The sequence below is a fragment of the Ornithodoros turicata genome, chromosome 4 (genome assembly GCF_037126465.1).
Source record: "Ornithodoros turicata isolate Travis chromosome 4, ASM3712646v1, whole genome shotgun sequence".
Taxonomy (NCBI): Eukaryota; Metazoa; Arthropoda; class Arachnida; order Ixodida; family Argasidae; genus Ornithodoros; species Ornithodoros turicata.
In genome coordinates, this window is record NC_088204.1 from 35,279,519 (window position 1) to 35,303,230 (window position 23,712).

The 23,712-nt window shown below is 45.3% G+C and overlaps 2 protein-coding genes across 2 annotated transcripts in view; one reads left to right on the forward strand and one right to left on the reverse strand.

The window, feature by feature from the left end:
* The first annotated feature begins 244 nt into the window (after positions 1-244).
* LOC135392322 (uncharacterized) lies at positions 245-793 on the forward strand. The gene has a single exon (XM_064623037.1). It carries the CDS (start codon positions 245-247, stop codon positions 791-793), a length of 549 nt encoding a protein of 182 aa, XP_064479107.1.
* Positions 794-5,529: 4,736 nt separating this feature from the next.
* Positions 5,530-23,712, reverse strand: part of LOC135392976 (venom metalloproteinase antarease-like TtrivMP_A) — a 91,502-nt gene continuing 73,319 nt past the window's right edge. Inside the window, exon 14 of the mRNA XM_064623593.1 lies at positions 5,530-5,744. Coding sequence (XP_064479663.1) covers positions 5,616-5,744 — 129 coding nt within the window. The 3' untranslated portion in view covers positions 5,530-5,615. The remainder of the gene's footprint in view (positions 5,745-23,712) is intronic.

A 23,712-nucleotide genomic window follows, 5' to 3' on the forward strand; every position in this document is an offset into this window, starting at 1 on the left:
GCTTCGGTGTACCCTCTATCATCACGTCAGACCGAGGTCCCCATTTCGAGTCCGCCCTCTTCTCTAGACTCGTCAACACGCTGGGCTGCAAGCGCATTCGAACAACTGCCTACCACCCGGCGTCAAACGGCCTCGTTGAGCGCTTCCACCGACAGCTCAAGCCCTCCGGGCTGCTCCTGCAACAGCCTGGCCAGAAGTCTTACCGCTCGCGCTCCTGGGGATCCGTTCCACCTTCAAATCTGACATGAGCTGCGCCGTCGCCGAGATGGTATACGGCACGTCCCTACGCCTCCCCGGAGATCTTATTTGCCCGTTGCCAGGCAGCACTGCTCTCTCACCAGCTGAATACGTTTCGCGGCTCCGCCGTACTATGGCCGCCCTTCGTCCAGCAACATCTCGGCCCTCGCGTGTGCCCTCGGCCTTCCAGCATCCCGACATTGCCTCCTGCACACACGTCTTTGTGCGCTGTGACGCTGTACGGAAGCCCCTGCAACCGCCCTACACAGGCCCTCACCTCGTGCTGCGCCGTTCACCCAACTTTTACACCATTCAGCTGAACGGCCGCGAGGACACTGTTGCCTTAGAACGGCTTAAGCCGGCATACGTCGACGGTGTACCACCGTTGCCGCCCTCCTTCTCCGTGGAGCTACACCACGACTCACCCCCCACGGCAAGCTGTCCGCTCACTACTCCGGCTGCTCTTCCCCCACCGTCTCCCCGACTCAGACCGCCCCGACAAGTCACTTGGGCTCCCAAGCTCGTTTCTATTCGCCAGCTTCCAGCGCTTGGCTAGTGGGGAGGCCCTGTGGCGGCATTGCCAGCGCCATCACATCAAGGCGCGAATAATAAATAGCCTTGCGTCGGTCAGCCCGAGCTCTCGCTCTCGCTCTGACCTGGCAATTCCACCGCCATGTTGTTGCCTGGTCTCGTTAGTGTTCAGTAGCACTACACTTTCGCCCGAGCTCTTCTGAAAGCAATTATGTTTGTGGTAGTGGGGTGCCGTCGAAAGACACCCCACGCCCGGTTTTGTTCTTTTCGTGTGCTTCCACAATCGCTCGTCCACCAAGGCTTGGAGCGCTTGGGGAGTCGGCCAGATGATTGCGGAATGGACTGTTCAGCGGCATTTATAATTGTATCAGTGATCAACTTATTTGCCTCCTCAACATTCCAACCCTGAAAAGCAGAAGACGAGAAATTTGCTTCTCTTTAAGATATGACCCAATTTGCCTGTTGTAATTTCCACCGTGGTGGACGTGTTTTTATGTTGTTGGTGTAACCATGCAATTTAATAATGACCGGAAAATGGTCGCTACCTCGGAGATTCTGTTCAACTCTCCAGTCCACGCAGTGGAAAAGAGAAGTACTGCACAATGAGATGTCTATTGCGGAAAAACACCTTGATGTAGAGTTTACATATGTTGGCAATCCCGTATTTAGTAAGCAGACAGGCCTAGCAAGGAGGACTCGTTCCAACATTCTCCCACGACTATCGGTTTTTTGGCTCCCCCACAAGATGTTATGTGCATTGAAATCCCCAAGCAGGATGAACGGTGAGGGAAGCTGGTCAAAAATATCTTCTATTTGTTTCTGTTCAACAGCTATCGAAGGTGGAAGATAAAGAGAACATACATTTATCACATTATCGAGACAAATCTGAATAGCAACAGCCTCAAGTGTTGTGTTTAGTGGAATGGGGTGCCTTGGAGGAAGGTGTTTTCGTGTCAGAACTGCAACACCTCCAGAAGCCCGTGCTGTGTTGGATCGGTCCTTCCTAAACATATTCCACTGTCTGAATGGATTAGGGTTACAGGGGTTCAGATAAGTTTCCTGCAAGCAAATACAGGCGGCTTTGTGTGTGTCACAGAGGTCGTGAACATCATCATGTTTGTGAGCAGGCCTCGGCAATTCCACTGAAGAGTATTCCTAGGATTCATTAAGGTAACTAGGAGGAGGGAAATGAACACCTGCATTGTGTAGTGTGTGTGTTTTATGTGGATTTTGTGTTGTCTCTGCATGGTTTTATGGAGCCTGTATTCTTGGTGGGGGTACTTTCTGCTGCTCCTTATGCTTTCCTCTACCTCTACCACCTGACTTCTCCCGCTTGTGCTTATCGTGAGAAGAACCAGCTGTAAGACTCGACGACGACTTCTGTTGTGTGGCGACGACTGTTCGGTCGTCGTCGTCAACTTCCATTGTTATGGCTTGGGACGGATGGCTTGTAATCTCGTCCCAAACAGAAGGGGACCCAGCAACCTCTGATGAGGCTGTTGCCATCCCGTTTGGGCTGGCGGTTTGGCCAGCATGAGGGGACACTTCCGTGGCCCTCTCTTTTCTTTGGGGAGTGTGGAGTGGAGATTCAGGAGTCTGAGTCTCCGCAGATACTCCGAGTTGTGCCACTCCCCTGCGCACCACTTCGGAGAAAGTGCCTTTTTTCTGGAATTCCAGTTGTGTCTTAGCTGCTTTATATGTGATGTTTTGCTCTGTCTTTATTTTTAGGATTTCTTTTTCTTCGTGAAATCGGGGGTACGACCTGGAGTAGACGGCGTGCTCGCCGTGACAGTTTGCACATGTTACATTGTTCTGGCAAGGCTCTGGTGCGTGTTCTTTCTCTGTGCATTTTGGGCATGTTGCATGTCCCTGCAGGTTTGCGAGCTGTGTGTGTCTAAAGTGCTAGCATTTAAAGCAGCGCCTTGGGCTAGGAACACATGCTCTTACTTGGCGGTTGATGTATCCTGCCTTCAACGAAGAAGGAAGTGTATGAAGCTGAAAAGACAGGACTACATGTTTAGTTGGGATTTCCTTTCCTTCCCTGCGCATTACAAGTCTTTTTGCGAGCACGACTCCTTGATCTTTTAAGCCTTCTTCTATTTCAGTATCTGAGCATGGGAGCAATTCGTCCACAGAAATCACGCCCTTTACAATGTTAAGAGTGCGATGTGCTGTAACAGATACAGCAGCATCGCCAATTTTCTTTAGTGACTGAAGGGCTGCGCTCTGTTGCTTTGTTTGAACTTTAACCTGGATGTCACCTGTTCTCAGCCTTTTTGGCATCATACGATTTCCCAATTAACCGTTCCAGAGCCTTCGCAGTCAGAAATTGAGAAATTTTTTCGAGTGGGCAGTTTTGGTCTTCTGAATGTATCATTAGATACTTTAGGAAAAAGGGTTCTTCAGTGACATTAAGGAAATTCATGCTGAGTACTTCGTTGCGGCTTCTTTTGGGAGGCCGATCGCGTCTTTTGAAAGTTTGATTGTCCATGTAGGAATATGTGGTATTCAGTGCAGTAAGTGTGTCGGCCACCACCGACCCCAACCAAGGGAAACCCAACCGTGCTCCGCACACTAACACATCCTTCTGCACTATACCCAAGTGCAGCTTCAACGAGAGATTGAAAGTACTGCCCAAGGTTGACCCCTGCCGCCAAAGAGGGTGAATAAGGAAAGAGAGGAGGAGGAGATGAAAGGGAAAGTAAGGAAAGTGGAGATGGCGACTAGCTGAATAGTCCTGGCCGGGCCTTCCAGGACCACCCGTTTATGGGAAGCAGGGGCCAAAGCAGCGTGTTGTTTTCCCGGAGGGGCCCCGAAGGGTCCAAACCAACCTCCGAGTCCACTCAACTGCCAGGATCCCCTTTTCCCCAGACACGGGAAAGCCGCGCACAGTTATACGTGGGGGTGTCCCTCCTGTGGCAACCCAACCGTGAGTGCAGGAGGGTGCTACTGCGGCTGCTGCTGGACGATGGGGGCGCCAAGTTCCCAACGCCGGGGGCACGATAGCTCCGCATAAATACTGTATTTGTCGCTAATGTCACATTCACTGACCTCGGAAACAAAAAGTAGTTCTCAGCAATGAGTTATTCTTTCGGGTCGTAAGATAAGTTACCGGTGATCACATAATTACTGCGACATATGTTGCCTAGTAGCCAAGTTTTGTTGATGATATTTTGTGATACGGGGTTGATATCACGACGAAGTCCAAGGCCCAGAGGAGCAATGTACCAAACTTTAAGCGAATGGGGAACAAAAGTTATACAGCATAGCACCTTCATTCTTGCTGTACTAGTCCTTTTTATGACAATGTAACAGAATGTGTCTTGGCACCAGGGAAAGATGTTGCGGATTTTTTAAACAGCCTATTTCCATGCTATTTTGACCCTGTTTCTCCCGTGCCGGTCCGTAGTTTGCGCGCAGTGTCGACTGGCTGTTCGCTCTGTGCTCCGTCTTTCAGGGTATGTGAATCTATTTAGCGCATACCGGTGTGCTTTCGTGTCCTGTCTCCCGGCCATTGCCCAGGCACCTTCAGTATGGTGAACATTTTGTATTCTTTGAATGTCCTGCTGTCCTTCGTTTTCACAAATACATCTCGTTTGGATACAATGATACAACTTATGCTTGTTCCCTACCATTTTCAGCAGTTCTGCTGGTATCCATGGCAAGCACAAGTCTCCATTTAGACTCGAAATAAATATTAGGGGACCGTGACGGATGCACTCCAAAACTTATGAAAAATGCATTGTAGCGCTTCATCAGGGTCGCCATAGGGAATGCAAACTTCCATTATCATCGTGGAACGTTCACTGGCCATTGTAATGTTTACTCTTTACTCTGTAGTGGACCTTCTAGCAATCAAATACACTCGCATATATTATTACCAACATCACATGCCGCAGTAGAGGTTTTTTTAGAAATAGAAACTCGTAATTGGTTATACACAAATCGAGCTAAGGTAACTAATCTCGTGTGAGACCAACAGGCGAGCGCACCGTGTTACTGAATCTATATCCATCCACTAACATTTGAAACTGCTTGTTTTACAACAAAACCCTTTCGCATATCGATATTGAAATATCTACCTAAAACACGTTAGAGCACTCGCAGGGCCGCGTTCTTAGGCGTCGGCCCTGCCTTCCATTTACTTACCGCCCTTCATCCATATCCCGGACCGTAACCGATGGGTTCATACCTGGCTGGTGTTCCCCGAGCCTAAAGAATTACTACGTTTTCTAGCCCAGCCCGTTTCGTGCCCGAGAAATTTTCTAGGTTTCCCGCCCTAGGTCCCTGTCAATCCCAAGCAATTTTTAAGCTGCCCGGCCGTCAACTACAGAGTACCGCGCTATAAAAGTTGAACAGAGGTGTAGCACATGATTGGACCCGACGTCCTCTGCCCTGGCCCACAAAGTCAAACCTGATGCCGGCCCTCAAAGGAGACCTTGCCTGGTCGAGCCCGTGGGCCGAGCTGGACTGGCTCTTTCCGGGTAATCTACAGCCTGTGCAGTGCTCTGAGGTTGCTGCTAGGCGATAGCAGCAGTGAGCGTAAACGACTTAAATTACATAATCTCCCCGCAGTGTGCAAAACATGTCAGTTGCCGTCAGATGTGTTAAGTTCCAGTAGTATTGGTTCTGATTGACGTCTTTAGAAAATCATTTCTTGTAAGTACATTCCTGTGAATATGTTGTGTGCCTTGCCTCATTTCCTCTGTTGAACCACAGTCTTATTGCAGACTTAGAACTGATAGCATGCTCTCAGTAAGATGAAAGATAAATAAAAATATTTATTCAGGCCTTATTGGATTGACCTCATCACGATGCGTTTGCAAATTTATTCCCCGTTAGTACTTCTAAAGAACCCACTGTTGGCCATTCCATTTCCACTGCCGTTCTGGGGGTGACGGTGTCCGTGGAGGGCGTGTGGTGGTCCTCCGTCTGTTGCTTCGCTTGCGAGGTACACATTCGCCCCGTATACATATCTGTAACATATAACATATAGAAGTCACATCGGAACACGACGTGTGGGAAAACATGTAACTGGAATGGCTGTTAGGAGAAACTGTGAATTACCTGTCCGGTAAGGTGGTTGTTCATTTTTTGTCTGGTTTCGCCAAGGTATCGCATTGAGCAGTCGCCCTATTCAATGCACTAAATGACATAGAAGCACTTGCATGTGAATGCATAGTCAATGAAGTGCGTGTAATTTCTGACTGTACTTTTGATCCAAGTAACGTACTAAAGCACTCAACAACTACAGCTACGTCATTCACCAGGCGCTGACATGCAAGAGATCCACTGTCAGGCACTGCATTGAATACGGCGACTGCTCCATAAAATATATTGGTGAAGCCGGACAAGAAACGAGCAGCCGCCGTACTGACCACAGAACTCACATCTCCAACTAACTCCCCAAACGTAGTTGCATTTCAACGTCTCCGGACACAATTTCGAGAACATTAAACTATGCATAATGGAAAGCAAATTCAGGTCCATACGCAGTGAACGTGACAAAAGGTAATATTTAATGTACAAGCCCAATACTATTCACACATTCGTCATTAACAAGTCTGAAACGGTCTCCAGGAACACCTCACAAATAAAACTCCTCCAGCCATTCCTTTTTGCTTCTTGTTATCCTGTTTATTATATATCAACGCTGCTATTATTTTCATAGCAAGTACCCTCTTAATCTATTGCATAACACCACTGTAAATACACACACATACACACTTGAAGCCATGATAGGCAAGCCTGAGCGATGGACAAGACACGTAAACAAACACAAACACAAGGGCTCAAAACCAGCAAGGTCATTTGTTTATGTGTCTTGCCCATCGCTCAGGCTTGCCTATCATGGAATTTATCCACCAGCTAGCCTGCATTTACGCCATTTTGTCTACACACTTGAAGCCTTCGACAGTTCCTCTCATAATCCACCAACTATCTCTGTTGGCACTGTTGGAAAGGTGCATTCATTTACATAACTCACCTCCGTATCCCCACAAAATGCCACAAGTACGCTGGCCCTGCACCTCAGTTGTAAAAGCCTACTTGTGTTTTTTTTTTTTCGATTTGCAGATGCTACTGCTCTTAAATAACCACGAATACTATAATACGCCATTCCTAATCCTTTATATGGTAAGGAGGGGCAAGGTGAGACATTTCCTGCTGGGCCCCACGTGTCGCAGAGACGCGTTGCTCCATGCGCTTGAAACTTTACTCATAGGTGGCTCTGCATGTCCGCTTTATCGCACGCCAGAATTGTCCGGACTGGTGTTTGCGTCGAAGGGGAAAAAAAAATCAGTTACTTCTGCCTGCCATGTAAAGACCCCCAAAAAAGGCGCGATTTTCTGTAATCCCTTTTCTCGTCAGCTGTGCAGCTGCGTGTCGCAGGCTTATTCTGTCAATGTAGGTACACATCCTATTTTTTTATGCATTCATCTAGATATATGCAATATATGGGAACTCTTTGTTATGCGGTGTTGACCAGAACAATTAATGCATAGGATGATATACACGGGACAAGACGCGACAACTTAATGTAATTTAAATTTAATGTAATTTAGCAACTGATAAGTCAACTATCAGGTGGCTTTATTCTTGTTTCTCAGGGATTCCTCTCTATTTTTTTTTTCCATATTGCCTTCCAGGAATCTTTTTTTTTTTTTCAGTTTCCTCAAAAGCGAGCGATCAGCGACACATCAGACCGGCGGTGCCTTGTTTGCAAAACACGGTGAAGGGAAATAGCACCGGGTTCTGTGTGGCTTTATTGCACATCATGTGTACGGTGAGCTCAAGGGGGCTCTGTGGGTGTTTGGCTTTGAAAGCTAATTTGTATAGTTCATTACCACGGTCTGTCTCACCTTGCTCCACGCGTTGTCTGCATTTTTTTCAATTTCTTGTCTTGTGTTTATTTTAGAAGCGTCTACGTCAGTTCTGATTTACAGATCAGGAGCTCTGAGAATGTGCCTATGGCTAGCTTATTTTTTTATTAAAAGAAGCATTATTCCATATTCAAAAATTCTATATTCAATTGCAAATATCTGTCTCATCTTGCCCCACCTACCCCTATACCATGCCAGCCATAACGGCGTGCTCAGAAGAAGTACAACCTCTGTCGGAAATATCCGCGGCTCTGGTCCTGAGGATTTTCCCGTATCATTCCTCACCAGTTCGCTGAGTTGTCTACTATCTCGTTTGTGTTAAACGCATGTCAAGCTATGAACTAACTAAATCAATATGGGCTGTCGACAAATTCAAGCAGAGGCGAGAGGAAAGCATCGGTACTCCACTCAAAGCTTGGATGACTTTTGAACGCGCCCGAGTGCAACGAGCTCAGAAGAAAGGAACAGAGAGAAAGCTACTGGGATTTTCCGTCACCATGGTGCACGATCGTCTTGGACCTCCATTACTGCTTTCTCCGAGTGCTTTGTAGATTTGATTATGCAGTAGTCAATCATGGTCATTCCATGCCAGACGCCCCAGAGGTGACGCTCGACCATCATCAATTTTATTTTACAAAATCACGCTGATTTATTATCACAACAACAAAATACGCTGAATGTTTTAGCTGCCTTAGAAATCTGTTTGTCTCAGAATACACATTTGAAATACTCGGAATTGCCTCATGACCACCTGTAGGAAACAAACGGTGTCGTGCAAATCAAGGCGAGATCACGAGTATTGTTGCGGTAGGCAAGAAGCGTTGGTCCACATATCTGAAAACTTACAATGTTCTCATGACTCACAGTATGTGACTCCATGTGTGTGTGAAAGGCGAATCGAAAGGCAACTTTTGCTATTTTTCCACTACACTTGGACTCACAGTGAAAAAAAAATATATATATATATATATATAATCTACGAGATATGAAAGAGTAGGATGAGCTTAGAAATTGTCCTTCATCGGCAAGGAAGATAAATGGGTGAAAAAAAGAAAAACGCGAACTCGGAGCGAACTTGAAAAGGGCAAATTTTATCTAATATATACGAACAAAATGGTCGACAGCACGAAAATATGCGGCATGTGCATGGAACAAACTTTTAGAAAAGCATATTTTTTTAGGAAAAAATAATTTTTGATCTTTGGTGTCCGAGGGGGGTCAGGGACTGCTCGACAGACTTCGCGCTCGGCTTCTTCGCGGCAGCCCATTCAACTGATTAAGTTCTTCACGATATCGTCTGCAATTCGAGGAGGTCACTCGATTAGAGAGCTTTGCGCAGAAACAAACTTGCAGTCGCAAAAGGTTGCATTCAGTCAAGCTTTATCTACATTCGGAAATTATGGGTTATGTTATGTTTGAGAACCCTGTAGTTCAACTTATAGTAAACCAAGCACTAGCAAGTAAAGCGCTAGGCGGTATTTCATCGTCAATTTTTGTGTGCGTCACTGCGAAATCAAGCACAGCACTGATTAGACACCTGCCAGCCACCACTGTGAATTCTTCGAGCATCTCAAAGAAAATCTCGCCTTCCTCAGTGTCATTTGCTAAATGGTACAATTTTGGTATTGTATCTTCTTGTTCCGGCTTCCATAGCTTCCGAAATCGCGTTCTAATGCTCACTTCCAAGTAGCAGACGACAACAAAAGGATGTGATGCGATGAAGCGAGATCTGTCACGTACATCCTGACTCCTCTGGATAGCAGAGTTTAAAAATTGTTTTCTCGTCGATACAATATTATACTTTTCTAAAATTTGCTCAGTTTGTACCACGGACATGACAATTTGTTCTAACACTTGCCGCATACTTTTTCACCATTGTCCACCTTTCTTTTTACATGTGAAGTTAGATTTGTAGTTTTTTCGAGCTTGCCCCGAGTTCAGGTATTTTTTCACCCAAGAAATTAACGGTGAAAGATGAAAGTCACTGAAAAGGTTCGCCAGCTGTAGGACTCGAGCCCACATCTTCTGTATTGCCGGTCCAGGGCTCTACCAATTGAGCTAAGCTAACACGCCTTCTCAGCGACTTTCATAGTTAATTTCTTAGGCAAATTGGGGCTTTGTATGTATTTGTCCCTTCTATGTTGTTCCAGCCTCAGAACATCAGATCTTTCATTTTTCACCCATTTATCTTCCTTACCACAAAACGATCGTTTCTAAGCTCATACTACTCTTTGGTGTCTCGTGGATTAATTTATTTTCTTTTTCTTTTTTTTGTGGCACCGTCACCACGGGGAAACATCCCATGTCATCATCACTTTTCCATCATTTATTGTTGTTATTATTCTTGGCACGGCTACTCGAAGTGTATGGGGAAAAATAGCAAAAGTCACTCTTACATTTTTTCCCTCCACCAAACACATTCATACGACGGTACCGACGCATCTGTTGAACATGATGATAATTGATGTTCTGAGGCTGGAACACATAGATAGGACAAATACATACAAAGCCTCAAGTGCCTAAGAAAGTAATGATGAAAGAAAGTTTTCGCAGCCAGATAGGGAGAGAATAGTGCGGGATACCCCACAGCACCCCAGCAAACCATTAATATCCATGGGACATCCCTACAAGGTCGCGAACGTCCTGATTATCTCGACATCCATAGGATATCTATGGGATATCGCACAATTTCATTGCCTTTTGGGCTTACTCCAGTAAACAACAGATGTCCCTGGTATGTTGGAAGGATATCGCGCTCTGGATGTTTGAATGCCCCATGACAAGCAGCCTGCAGATCCTAGGGATGTCTATGGGAGATCCAGGAAATATTTGTTTGTCCTTATAGAGATGGTAACTTGAATTAAAAACACAGTAGTTGATAGGAAGGGATGTCAGAAATGTTGTTGGGTATACTGCGGGTTGATGCAGGAACAGAGGAATTGCGAAGATACATCCTCGTCACCGTTACAAATGCTTTACACCAGGCTACCCCTAACGAACGTGTGTGTAACGATCTGTATTTCAGTATATGTTCCAACCAGCTCGCAAATAGAGGTTTCTGCGGGTTTTCCCAAGTGGTCCATGTGAGGTACGCAGGGTTCGGCACTTATGCTGGCGTGTCCCACGGTGTTGCTGTACTGTGATGAATCCTGTTAGGCTTAGGTAATGTTTTCGTTCCCAATAGTATCAACTGGGTTAAAACACACAATAAATATTATTTGCTGGAACACAGTTGCAGTGGTCTCTACGCACTCTACAAACTGATGCACAAAATTGTTAAAAGCAAAATATGTACGATATTCATAATCTCCCGTATATATCCAAGTATCCATCACAGACGTCGCAGGGACTTTCAGTGGATCTACAAACATGGCAGAAATGGTAGTCACTGGGATATCGCATGGATGTAAAACGGATCTGTGGCAAACTCCACTGGATATCCAAACGTCCCGGGCGAGATATCTTACGGATATTTGCTGGATGTATCTGGTTTGCTGGGACAGGTGGGTACCTCGGTCAAGAGTCTACTAAACATCAGTACGCAAAACAAAATTAGGACCCTGATAGCCGAAATCATCCGAAAGAAAGGAATGTCCCACTCAACATGTATATAGAGATGTAGCCAGTGCATTTCGAGTAAAGTACATTATAAGGCTTTCTTGTGGACGAGCTTATATCGGCCAAAGAGGCCGATGCTTAAACATCACACTAAAAGAGCACAGACCACTTGCAGGGAAGCATTACCGTCACTGTGAGGGATCACACATCGAGTTCCGGATGTTAACCTGCCTTTGAAGGACCGGATGCTTTATATAAGACAACAAACGCAATCAACAGATAAGTAATGGAGGCTACACACAACTGAAGTGAACAAGTCACCCGTCGATATCACTGACTGATAGGGAATTCGCGCGGAATGGAATAAGGAATGGAATGTTACGTTCGCAGGCGGCGGTGTGTGGTTGGTGTTCATTATTCGATTATCTTGTTTTCCAAAAAAGGTCAGTCGTTGAAAGTTTAGTGTCTGTCCCTGTCGTTTTCGTTCCTTCCTTGTCTGGGTGCGGTAGCTCGTTATGAAAAATCTAAACAATTGTTGTTCACTTTGCTGTTTACTTTCATTCTGCACTCTAAAATGAAACACGGTGGGAACAGCAGCTTCTGACGGCAGCCAGATCGATTGTCATGTGCAGCGTTCTGCGTTGTATGTTATCCAAACATCCGTGCTCCTCAGTGCCCGTCAGTGCCCCTGATTTAGTTAGCTTCCACTTGACTAGTACCGGTGAAATACGTATTGAAGCTAGCCGTGCACCTGTCCCGAATGATCCTTCTCGCAAACAGTGCAGACTCATCACAATGAGTATCTACATACGACAGGTACCGTCATACGGCTACATAGATGTCAGGAACATAGAAGGAGGCCTTATGAGACAACCCGCGAATACGATAAATTCCATCACGCACTTGGTGCTTTGCGGCGACTTGCTATGTAGTCGTGCAGAAAAGCCAGAACTCTGCACCAGTGCTTTATCCGGACCACAACCTTAATAAGAGAGGGACCAGGACCACTAGACCCCCGCAAAAGCACCGGCTTTTCGGTTTCACATGTTTGCCGCAGGAGCACTGATGGCGCTTCCGACATTCCCTGCTTCAGTGGGGGTGGCGTAGTACTTACGCGGTAGCTTCCCTACGCACTTCTTCACATTCACGTCAGCTGTTTGTGCTGTTTTTTTTTTTTTCATATAGTAACCTTTACGTATTAAGCCGTCACGAAGATCGTCAGTTCACCTGGGCATGTTTTATTCTGTATTGCTTTTTCGCAATGCAAGGTTAGTGAAGGTATCACAGACTTCGTTTCACCAGGGGTCACCTTGTGTCTAAGATATTGTCACGAAGCAAAATGGACCGGCGAGTCGTCCAATAAACAGCAAACGGTTTGTTAAACTAGCAAAAGCACAAGAGTGATAGCTCTCTGAACACAACTGAGTTCAAAGAATGAATGCGGCAGCCTGGAGCGCACAAGCATTTAAGCGTCGCGCCGAAAAGTCTAGAAACAGCCCCTGCGTTTGCCAGAGAGCAGGCGATGTGTCTGAAAGCTTCTTTCTTCTTCTTCAGCATGCGCCGGGATGAGATGTACCGTTTCGTGCCTGCCCTGGAAGTTTCTCGAAGATGATTCGTGGCAATATATCACCGAGTCCTTGAAGAACTCACATTTCTGTTCCTTCACTGTCATGTTGTACTGTGCTAGTCGCTGCAGGGCCCTTTCGACAGTTCGTTGACATCCATCCACATTTTCTCCAGCGATGATGACGTCGGTAATGTAGCATCCAACTCTGGAAATGCCCCTCAAGATGTTATCCATGAGTGACTGAAATATAGCCGGGACACTGGAAACGCCAAACGGAAGCCCTTGAAATTGGAATAGACCAAGGTGTGTGTTCACCGTAAGCAAGGCTTCCTTTCCTCATCAAGTGGAACTTGCTGGTACGCCTGGGACAAATCGAGGACGCAGAACACCTTTCCACCTGCCAGAAAAGAATACAACTCTTCCGGCAGGGGCAAGGGATAGTGGTCCGTCTTTAGCACAGGATTGACAGTGACCTTGTGGTCCCCGCAGAGTCGTAACCCCGCTCCTCCTCTCTTCGGAACCACAACAAGCAGGGTGTCGGATAGAACCGAAAACCGGAACCGAAAACTGAAAAAAAAAAAACGCTATTTTGGTGCGAACGGGAACGGAATCGAAACCGTATACGTTTTTTTCGCTCAGGAGGGAAACCGAAACATTAATTTAACGGTTTTCGGTCCAAGAATAAACTTCGCCGGTTGGACGACGAGTAGGCGAATGAAACTGTCGTCGTGTGTTCTGAAGTCATGTCATGGATACCAGGGTTGCGGTTACGGTGCAATGTATGTCGGTATGCTATGACCCTTAGGCTCCCTTTGTAACGTTTTATCGTTCGCGCACAATGATTTAGATGCACATATGACCTGTTGTGACTCTCTACCAATGTGGCGTAGTGTTCGTTTTAATTTCATCTGCCCAAACTCTTCTCAACTAAACAGCGACCCAAGGAGGCTGCGAAACGGCTTCTCTGTCGGTAATGTCACGCAACGTGTCCCTTGTTTGAGAGCAGTGAAGTTGAATACATTTACGTATGCACAAGGCAAGCGCGTGCGAAGTGGCGCCTCTTTTGTGGACAGGACACAAAGAAAAGAAAACGGAACCGTCGAGCGCGTTTGTGACTGTGAGTGAAGGTGTTCCTCGATTTGCGTCGTACTCGTGCGATAGTGCTTGCTGGCGAGGAAGCAGCAACAGGCATTCGGATGGGACGCGATCGCACCAATCCAGGAAGAAAGTACTTTACGTATGACATCACAACAAACAAGTCCGTCTGTATCAAGAGCTTCAAGAAAGGAGAAAGACTATTTGAACAGACTGTCACCTACAGGAACCAGGAGCTACCAATTTCCCAGCTATTAATATTAAATACCATGTATGCGGAATAAACGGGTTTACATTTTGCAACATTGATTTTTCTTTTCTGGGAATAAATATGCCCACCAGAAGCGGAACCGGTTAAAACCGGTATGAACCGCTATTTTTTTGCTCCGGAGCAGAACCGGTACCGGACCGTTTATGATAGAACCGGAACGAAAAACGTTTCGATTCGACAGCCTGACAACAAGTGGCGTAGCCCAATCACCTTTTTGTGACTCTTTTTTTCACTATTCCATGTGCTTCCAGTTTCTCCAGTTCTTTTGCTACTTGATCAATCAGAGCAAACGGTATTGGCCGTGCTTTTGCAAACACAGGCTCAGCGCCCGCCCTAACGAGGATGTGTGCCTTGAAGTCCTTCAGTTCGCCTGGTGTGGTCCTGAACGCTTCTGGATACTTCTTGCGCAGCCTTTCTAGTCTTCACTCTTTTAGTTCTTCTGCTGACACTCTATATACACTTTTCCAATCCAACTGAAGCTCCTCGATCCCTGCGGCACTGAACATGAGGAAAGTACCATCGATAGAGGACTTTTGGCATTAGGGTTACTGCTGTCCCGGTGTCTATCATCATGGGAACAGTCTTGCCTTCGATTCTCATGTTCACGCGGTATCCAGGTGACCTCGTCTTTGAGTAATAAACTGTGTAGCAGCTTAAGTCACCTGACTCATCGTCCGTGGTGTCAACATATTTGACCTTCCTGTTCTTCTCACAGACTGCTTGCAAACGACCCTTTTTGTGACAGGATTGGCATGTGTGATTCTTGTACAAACACTTATCTGCCCGGTGCTTCTTTCCGCAGTGCCGACATTTAGTCGTTTCGTCTTCATTTCTTTGTTCACAAGCCGTCGTTATCCTTTTCGTCGTCGATACATTGCCGCTTGTCTTTCCGCTGCTGACAGCGTTCACACTACCCTCCTTTCCGTTCGTAACGTGCATCTGCCGCGTTTGTTTTGCTGCAAGCTCTTTCTCCAGTGGTGTTTTGCACGCCATTTCAAACGTGAGCTTTTCAGTTCCGAATAAAACTCGTTGAGTCTCTTCGTCCCGCAGTCCTGCGACCAGTCGATCCCCTAGGGCATCATTTAGCAATGTAGCGAAGTCGCACTCCCTGGCCAGATGTTTGAGCTCGACGATGAAGTCTTTGACACTCTCATCTGGCAGCTGCTCTCGACGATTGAAACGACAACGTTCAGCAATGACTGAGCGCGGTGGACTGAAGTGACTCTGTAGGAGCCTTTTGATATCGTCGTACGTCTTCTGCGTTGGCAGGTCCAGTACAGCAATTTTCTTGACCTCTTCGTAAGCATGTCCTCCTATTACGTTGAGAAGCAGTTGGAGCTTCTTTCCTTCTGGAACTTTACTCATGTCGACATAATTCTCAAAACCAGTGTTGCAGAATGGGCCGATTCATCCAATTCCATTCCGAGGAGTGGTCGCGAGTCAAAATTCCATTCCTTTTAATTCCTCAGAATGAAGAGACGAGGCTCATTCCCATTCCACCCAAGAAACGGACATTCCCATTTCCACTCCGGGGCTAAAGTGATGCACTATAAGTTATTAACTGGTGCACTGATCAGTGCCAAAAAAAAAGAAAAAAGAAACATGTAACGGGATACTAGATATCCCAAGAACAGCCAACGCTCAAAAAATCGTATACTGCTTTATTTTGATGAATTTTATGTTCCTCTGTTTCCAACATTAACATCTTAAATCAAGAACCAGCGCCGCGACGAGCGTTTACGAGCAGGGAAAGGTAACGAAATATTTTTCGTTTCCGTTACCACCTCCATTACTGGCCCTTATTTGTTTCTGTTTCAGTTTCGGTTACCAGATTGTTGCTTTCATTTCCGTTAGGTTTCCGTTTCGGTTTTCGGTACCGCCCCACCTCCAGCTTTTTGTTTACCTTCTTTTTTTTCTTAAAAAAAAAAAAGACCATTGAAACCGTGACAAACTTAATCCCTCTACGTTCAACGAGTCAAGAGAGCCATCGAGTCAAAAGATCCAACAGTGGATCCCTTGACCCAATGGATCTCTTGACCAGGTTGGACCTTCTGACTCGCTTCAGCTCTTGACTTGATTTTTTTTTTCGCTCTTTGCATTTCCGTTGCGTTACGTCCCTTTCGCTGTCGCTTGGGTTCTTGCGTTGATGCTTGGGTTTTTATTTGCGAACTTGAACGAGAACTCGAACACCGCGTTCGGCATTCGCTTGCTGCGGTACTGTATGATTAGACGACACAGAAAATACGCAAAAGTGACAATAAAGGCAATGACGTGGCGCTGGAGCCCTCACTTAGTATTTTGCAACCAGTGTGAACAAACGGGACCCCGTGAATCCCAATTTTGGTTCATTCCAGCCCCGCGTTCTGCTGATCCTGCTTTTACACCCGTCACTCTCGTTCTCAGTAGCAGTTCCCTCAAGGATTCACTTCATCTACCGGCCATTGTACAAGGTCAAGGAAAAGCCCAGGAAATATGAATATCGACAATAAAGGGCAATGAACTAGCGTTAAAACCGTCTTTGAGCATTCCGTTCTAACTGATACCTCGAGGCCTTTGGAACCTTTAGAACTCTAGACTCGCATGTCACGTGACCTGTTGGATCTCTCGTCTCGTTGGATCTCTTGACTGGTTGGATCTCTTGACCGGTTGGATCTCTTGACCATAAACGAGCTTGCAACTTCCAGGTCACAATAAGCGTATAAGAACTATGCTTCTTCTATTTACTGTATACTACTTACTTATATGCTTCAGTTTGATAGTTCAGTTTTACTTCTTCAGTTAATTTTAGTTTGCTTCATTGAGGTTTATTTCATAAATTTATCTACACGATATTGTGAAGAATTGCAATAATTCGGGTCAAGCGGTACCCGAATCATTACCGTAAATTATTGTCGTTTCCGTTTCTGTTTCAGGTATTCTAACTGTGCGATATCCGTTTCCGTTTCTGTTACCGTTACCTGCTATATTTCCGGTATAATACCGTTTCTGTTTCTGCTACCGTTTCAGTTCCCTTTCCCTGTTTACGAGCAAGATTGCCTGCACGTACAGCGTCCGAAGTGCGGAAGTTTTTCTTGCGTTGTAATCCGGAACTATAGGGACTGTGCGACAAACTGATGGCGCCGCGATGCGGCCTCCGGAGAAAGTGCACTCTAAATCGTTTTACACCTTGAAGGGTGTAAATCAAAATGTTCATGGCGCACACCTTTTAAGGTGTATTTTAACACCCTCATGGCAATTGGGGTGTAAAGGGTGTAACGCCGAATAAAACTGCTGGGTTCGTGGCAATATGCTGGTAACTGTGTATTCACAATTACCAGCATATTGAATATTGAGGTCCATATATGTATGCACATCAAGGTGATTAAATATATGTGTAAACATGCACAGCCGACAAACAGACAGCCATGTATGGCACAGCAGCTGAGCATAGCAATGAAGCATGGCAGCTGTATATAGCTTTTCGTGAAATTGTAGACCTTCTCATGAGCAGGTACCTCCCCCATATGCATGTTCATTACTTAGAACGTTGCACTTATTCGTTTCTTCAAGGCTTTGCAGTGTTGTACCCACAAATATCTAACCCCTGTAAAATGCATTACATTGTTCATTATCCGCGACTCATCAGGGTGTTTGGTCCTCTCCTAGCTGTATGGTGTATGCGTTTCGAAGGGAAACACTAGCATTTTAAAGATGTTACTAGAAAAACTCGAAATTTTAAGAACATAACCCTTTCATTAGCAAGAAGACATGAATTTTATCAAATGTATGTGTGGTCGCAGCCCTTCATCAGAAATGCCACATCTACTGATGGTTCCGAGGAGATACTACTTCAACATGCCCGAGGAGCAATTCAGAGTTACATTCATAACCGTGACATTCAAGCAGAATCTATAGTCTATGTGGAAAGTGCAGTTGATAATGATCACACATTTGCTGTTGGCTGTGTTGTTGCCAAAGAATCATCCTAGGAGGACTTACCCGTGTTTGTTGAGATTGCAGGCATATATGTTATTAACTCTGATACCATTTTTCTCATACAAACATTAAGTGCAGTTGAGTATGATGAGGACTGTCATGTATTTGTTCTGTCTTGCAATGAGGAGCAACGTGTTTTAAGAAATTTAAGCACTATCTCAACGGATCTTCTAAATCTGCATACATTATCAGACGGTAGACGTGTTGTAAATCCACGCCATGCACTTTTGTAATGTAGCTTCCCGTTCCCTGTTGTTGTATATATTTACTTTTGTTCATGTGAGGGAAAATAAACACACTCCCTTTATGCACCCAGGCGACACACCTATCACCATAGTTCACCTGAGGGTGCACTACACCATTGTTACACCCTCAGGAACTTCCAAAACAAAGTTGTAGGGTGTGAAAGGGGTGTGATCTTTGTTAATACACCTATTTTACACCTTTAAAGGTGTGAAACGATTTAGAGTGTACCTTGCGTGATAGCCGCCGGGTAGCCAGCTTTGTTTACATGTGAAGTGCGGGTATCTTTTTTTTGCCACAGCATCGCTAACTGTGCCAGCACCTAAAAGAACTCTTCATTAGGGACCAGATGCTTAATTTCTCGTGATTTCTACGCTTCCAACACCACCGAGGTCACTAGACTCGCAGCAAATAGCGTTTGTGACGCGCGTTCGGCCATTGCATGAGGTGTGCACAACATGAGCGAATATATTCTATTTCTTTTGTTCTAGTTTCAATGAAACTGAATGAGGACCTGCAAAATGATCAATGATTTACAGTTGCCACTTTCGTGACGGTGAAACGCCGCTGGATATACTGTATCACCGTCAAATGCACCGACCAAACGGCAACCTATTTCGAGATAATGATTGAGGTGTTTCATCACCAGTACCCAGAGCCGATATTCCTCCCGGTATGACGAGTCTCACAGTGAGAACAGAAGTTCTACGTTGTCCAAAAGGTTTAGTATTTACTCACCGACCATTTCACAGCTGCCATCCAGCAAGCATACGGCGGTAGCCGAGGTAAAAACTCATATACTTCCTTCTTAGAGGATCTCTTTAGAGTTATTGTATCTGAAGATACTGGAAAAACTGCAGTACAAGTTCAGACAATAAGTTGTGACCCCACGTGTTTAGTTGTATGGATAAAACGGACGCACGATGTAAATTTCAATGACGAAGCTATGTGTGTGCAAAGACGACGAAAGGAATACAAGACTCAGTCAAAAACATGATATTACAAATGGCTGGAGTCAGAGGAATACACGTATATAGCCTTCGCTAGCAAGCCCTTTTGTGAGGAGTCAAATAACCATCGTCTCGACGTATCAGGTGTTTTGAGCGGGCATACGCGAGTGGCTGTTTTCCTTCCGTACTGTTGGATGCATTATAAATACGGTGGTTGCTTCTGTGCAGTTTGTCTCCATTCTCTTCGTTCGCGCCCCAGAAAGGTTCCACATTATTTGCACTTCGAAAATTAGCCCTTCTAATTACGGCGGTCGCCACGCAAGCTACGGTTCCACTTGAGAATGCATAGAACGGGTGGCGTGGTATCACGTCGGATACGTCCAAGACCGCTACTGGCGGCGCTGTCGCGACGGAGCAGCGCGCCCCCTTTAGGTGTCGCACGGTCCCTATAGATGACCTTCGGTTGAATGGTTGCCAGACACTTACTTTGAGTGGCCGCCGCTCAATACCCAGCGTGCTGGAGGCCAGCAATTTAACACCATTCGCTGGCCATTTCATTCCGGCCCCAAACAGGTCTAATTCCATTCAAATTCCATTCCGAACAGCTTGTGACTTAACTCCATTCCCATTCCGTTCCGGTGCGCTAAAAACGGGGCATCATTCCAGAATCATTCCAATTCCGGAATTTTAATTCTGCAACTCAGCTCAAAACGTTCGAAGTACGAATGAATGCTATCCGTCTCGGGATTATATTCTGCCATGGTACCCAGTTTCGTGGAAGGATGAGCTTGCGCCACAGTGAATCAGTTCTACTATCTGGAGCGTCGCTCCTTCCGCAAGTGTCTAAATAACCGAGGCTTCGAATAACGATCACGTTGTTATCAGCACTTCAGTATTGCCAAGAAATACTTGCTGCCTTTGCTTCAACTGGTGCTGCACATGATCTCCTGTGATTCCTTGCGCAAGAATTTCGAATTGCCTTGCAGATTGGGTTCGATTACCCTCGTCGCCAAATGTTCTATTCTCGTCCAGGTAGAGACGTCCATTCCCAACAAAGAGGAAGAAGATTTATTCCCCACGTTCACGAGCACGGTGAACGTAGTCCATAGAACATAGTCCTATGGCTAGCTATAACAGAAAGAGATTAGCTCAAGAGAACATAAAATACACAAAACGAGAAAGCTCCATGATGATAGATTAATTTAAATTAAAGTATAATTATTTTTGAACATGGGCAATTAGCAAAATGTGAAGTTATTTCGCGACATTTGTTTACCTGATAAAACGGCATATTGTCAATACAGTTTTTGTGTGCTTCATAAGCTAATTTCAAAATTAAATAATCAGTCAAACTATAAGTTATATAGATTAGTAAGTCGAAACACAAGTCAATAGTAGCCGGTACAGCTCACCTCCCTTCAAAACAAGGTAATTGAAGGCAAGGTCCTCGAATTCCGACTACAAATGAATACATCTGCTATTTAAGTAATATTGCTCGGTAATATATAACGTCATAACAGACAAAAATGCATGATGTAACAGAAAATTAAAAGTATAGCTGCACACGCATCCTGAAAGCGACCTTCGCAGCTTCATCATCAATCTCGCTTGAGAGGTACTCGATAAAACCAATCCTTATTTTGCCAGTATGAAAAACAGAAACAGCTAAAAAATGCTCGGTTTGTGCAACTTCTCTACCCAGTACATAATGTCCAATTTTTACTGATTGTACATGTAGTACATGTAGTAGTACATGTAGTGTAGTGGATACTTGATGAGAGAGGGATGAAGCAAGCAAGGTAATGAATCGTTATAGCGAGTATTTAATAGGGGGTACCCTCTGGTCAGGAATCAACCACCGAAGCAGTAAAAAGCCCACTACGACACATTAGATACACCTACCCACTCCTAATAGAAGAGCAATTGTAACGTGAAAACTTATTAAGGGAGAGGTTAAGGTTAGTCGAGGCAAAAAATTATGAAACAGGTAGGTTGACATGAGATGAGGTGAAGGTATTTTAAAATAAGGTGAGATGAAGTGAGGAGCACACTTTGGAAAGAAGGTTGAAGTGAGGTGAGGAAAATTCTTCAGAAAAATGGGGAAGTGAGGTGAGGGAATTTCCCCCCAACAAATGAGGATAGGTGAGGCGAGCAAAAGGTGTTCTGTAAAATGTTGCGGAACTAGTCCTAAAAGGAATTCGAGGTGAGCCGAGGTGAGCTGAGACAGCATCTTCTGGATATAGATTGAGGTGAGGTGAGGAAAATTGTTCAGAAATACGGTGCTGTGAGGTGAGGCGAGGAAAACATTGTGATGACACTTGCCCATCTAATGCTGTGCAGTGCTCTACCCCCTACGCGCCCATAATACCACCCACCAAGTGGTCTGCAAGAACAGCCCAAGAAACCCTACGAGAGAAAACCTGCGGTAGGTATACGCCAAGAAAGAGACATATGCAAGGAAAGCTACGATAGAAGAGCAAGGGCTCAGGCGGGCCGGTACATGGCGAAGGAAAAGGAACCCTAGAAAAGGAAGGAGAACGTGTCGTGTTTGTTCTCATTCCTTGTCTAGGGTTCCTTTTCCTTCAACTACTGAATGCGCGTGGTCATTTCCTGGCAGATTTTGTTGACAGATTCTGAGCAATCGCGTTCACTTGGTCAAAATGTAGAAATCTCGTGTGTCCTGGGGGCGGTTTCCGAGCGTATGGAATTTGCCAGCTAGCAGTTTCACGCCCGGACTCGAAGCGACCGGGCAGGGGATTATCCAACTATATACGGTATCGTCCGTCCACACCGTGAGGTTGGCGAGGGCCCTCATTGGCCCACACGTTGAAGTTCACATGGGTTACGAAACGGCGAAACCCGAAGACGAGCGACTGCGATGCCCCTAAGCGACTAAAACCGCTAGATTCTTGGCATTCATGTTCGGGTGGCAGCGGTCACGTGATCCAGCTCGGGCACCGACCTAGCAATTTCCGAGCGCTAGGCCGTGTTGCCATGAAGTGACCTGTACAACTGGTCTTGGTGTAGCGGCAAATACCGAATGTCCATCAGTAGGTTCAAATTTTGCCGGGCTTCCCCGGCAACACAAGAGGAAACTCGTATCCTGCTGGGGGATTTGCCATACCCTGTAGCGTTTCCACGTAGCTGTTTCCACAGGCGAAACTTCTAGAAAAGCAACCCACCAGCATAGTTCAGTAGATTTAGTGCTACGAGTACGAAACACCGCATACATCCCGAGGATTAGTGGCGGATCTAGGCCGTCACTATTGTGGATCCGCTACGGGGGTGGGTGGGGGGGTTCATTGTCTAAGCGCGTAGTGGGAGAGGGAAGAGAGGGAGATCCAATGTATAACCTGACGTTTTTTAGGGACCGCCCCCCCCCCTCCTGCCGGATCCGCCACTGCCGTAGGTAGGTAGGTATTTTATTTATTGGTCAAACAAATACAGTTTTTCAACAGGACCGCAAGGTGCACCTGTAACGCGGTCCCTTCCAGTCATATAATACTTGTCTGCAAGCTGATACATGTTAAAAACTACAAACTGACACACAATGAAAAGTCATATTTAGCTGTGGAACAGAATATAAAGTCCAACAAATCGCATGTACACATATACACACACAAAGGAAAAAGAAAACTAGTAAACTAACAATCCGCCCATAACATTTGAGAAATCTTACTTTTGAAAACGAAGAAAGTTGCGATTTTGCGTATTTCTAATGGAAGAGTATTCCCGTTTTTTCCTGCATAGTATTTAAATGTAAATATTCCAAAATTTAGCAGAGGTTGGAGTAATTTAATACATAGGTTAGATGATCTGGACTCATAAGGTCTATCACAATAATTAACTTTAATTAACGATGAAGATATCACATTGTGAATGAGCTTATACCTTAACAAGTCCTTAACACCTAGAAAACTAAAAGCAAAGGAAACAGATTCAGATGGTTAGATACCTAGTACGATCCGCAGTGCTTTCTTTTGTAGTAACAGTAAAGGTTCCAAATTAGATTTATATGTAATGCCATGTGCTTCTAAACCATAAGAAAGATGACTGTGAATTAGTGCATAATAGACAGACAACAGCACACTAAGGGGGACAGCGCATTTTAAACGAGATAATGCGAATAGGCCCTGTGAAATTTTCTTTCTCACAGAAGTAACATTTGGAAACCAGGTCAGGGAGAAGTCTAAGTACACATCCAAAAATTTAACACAATCTACCTCATTACGTTTACTGCCAGAGACACACGTAGAGACTCACGATGATGACAACTGCAACTCTGCGATCCCGCACCTGGTTAATGTGTCAGTAAAACAAACCCTAATGGTATTCACAAATCATTGAACTGTCGTATCGTCACGAATGTAAAACATCCGCCTCAATTTTGACCAGGTGAGGTTA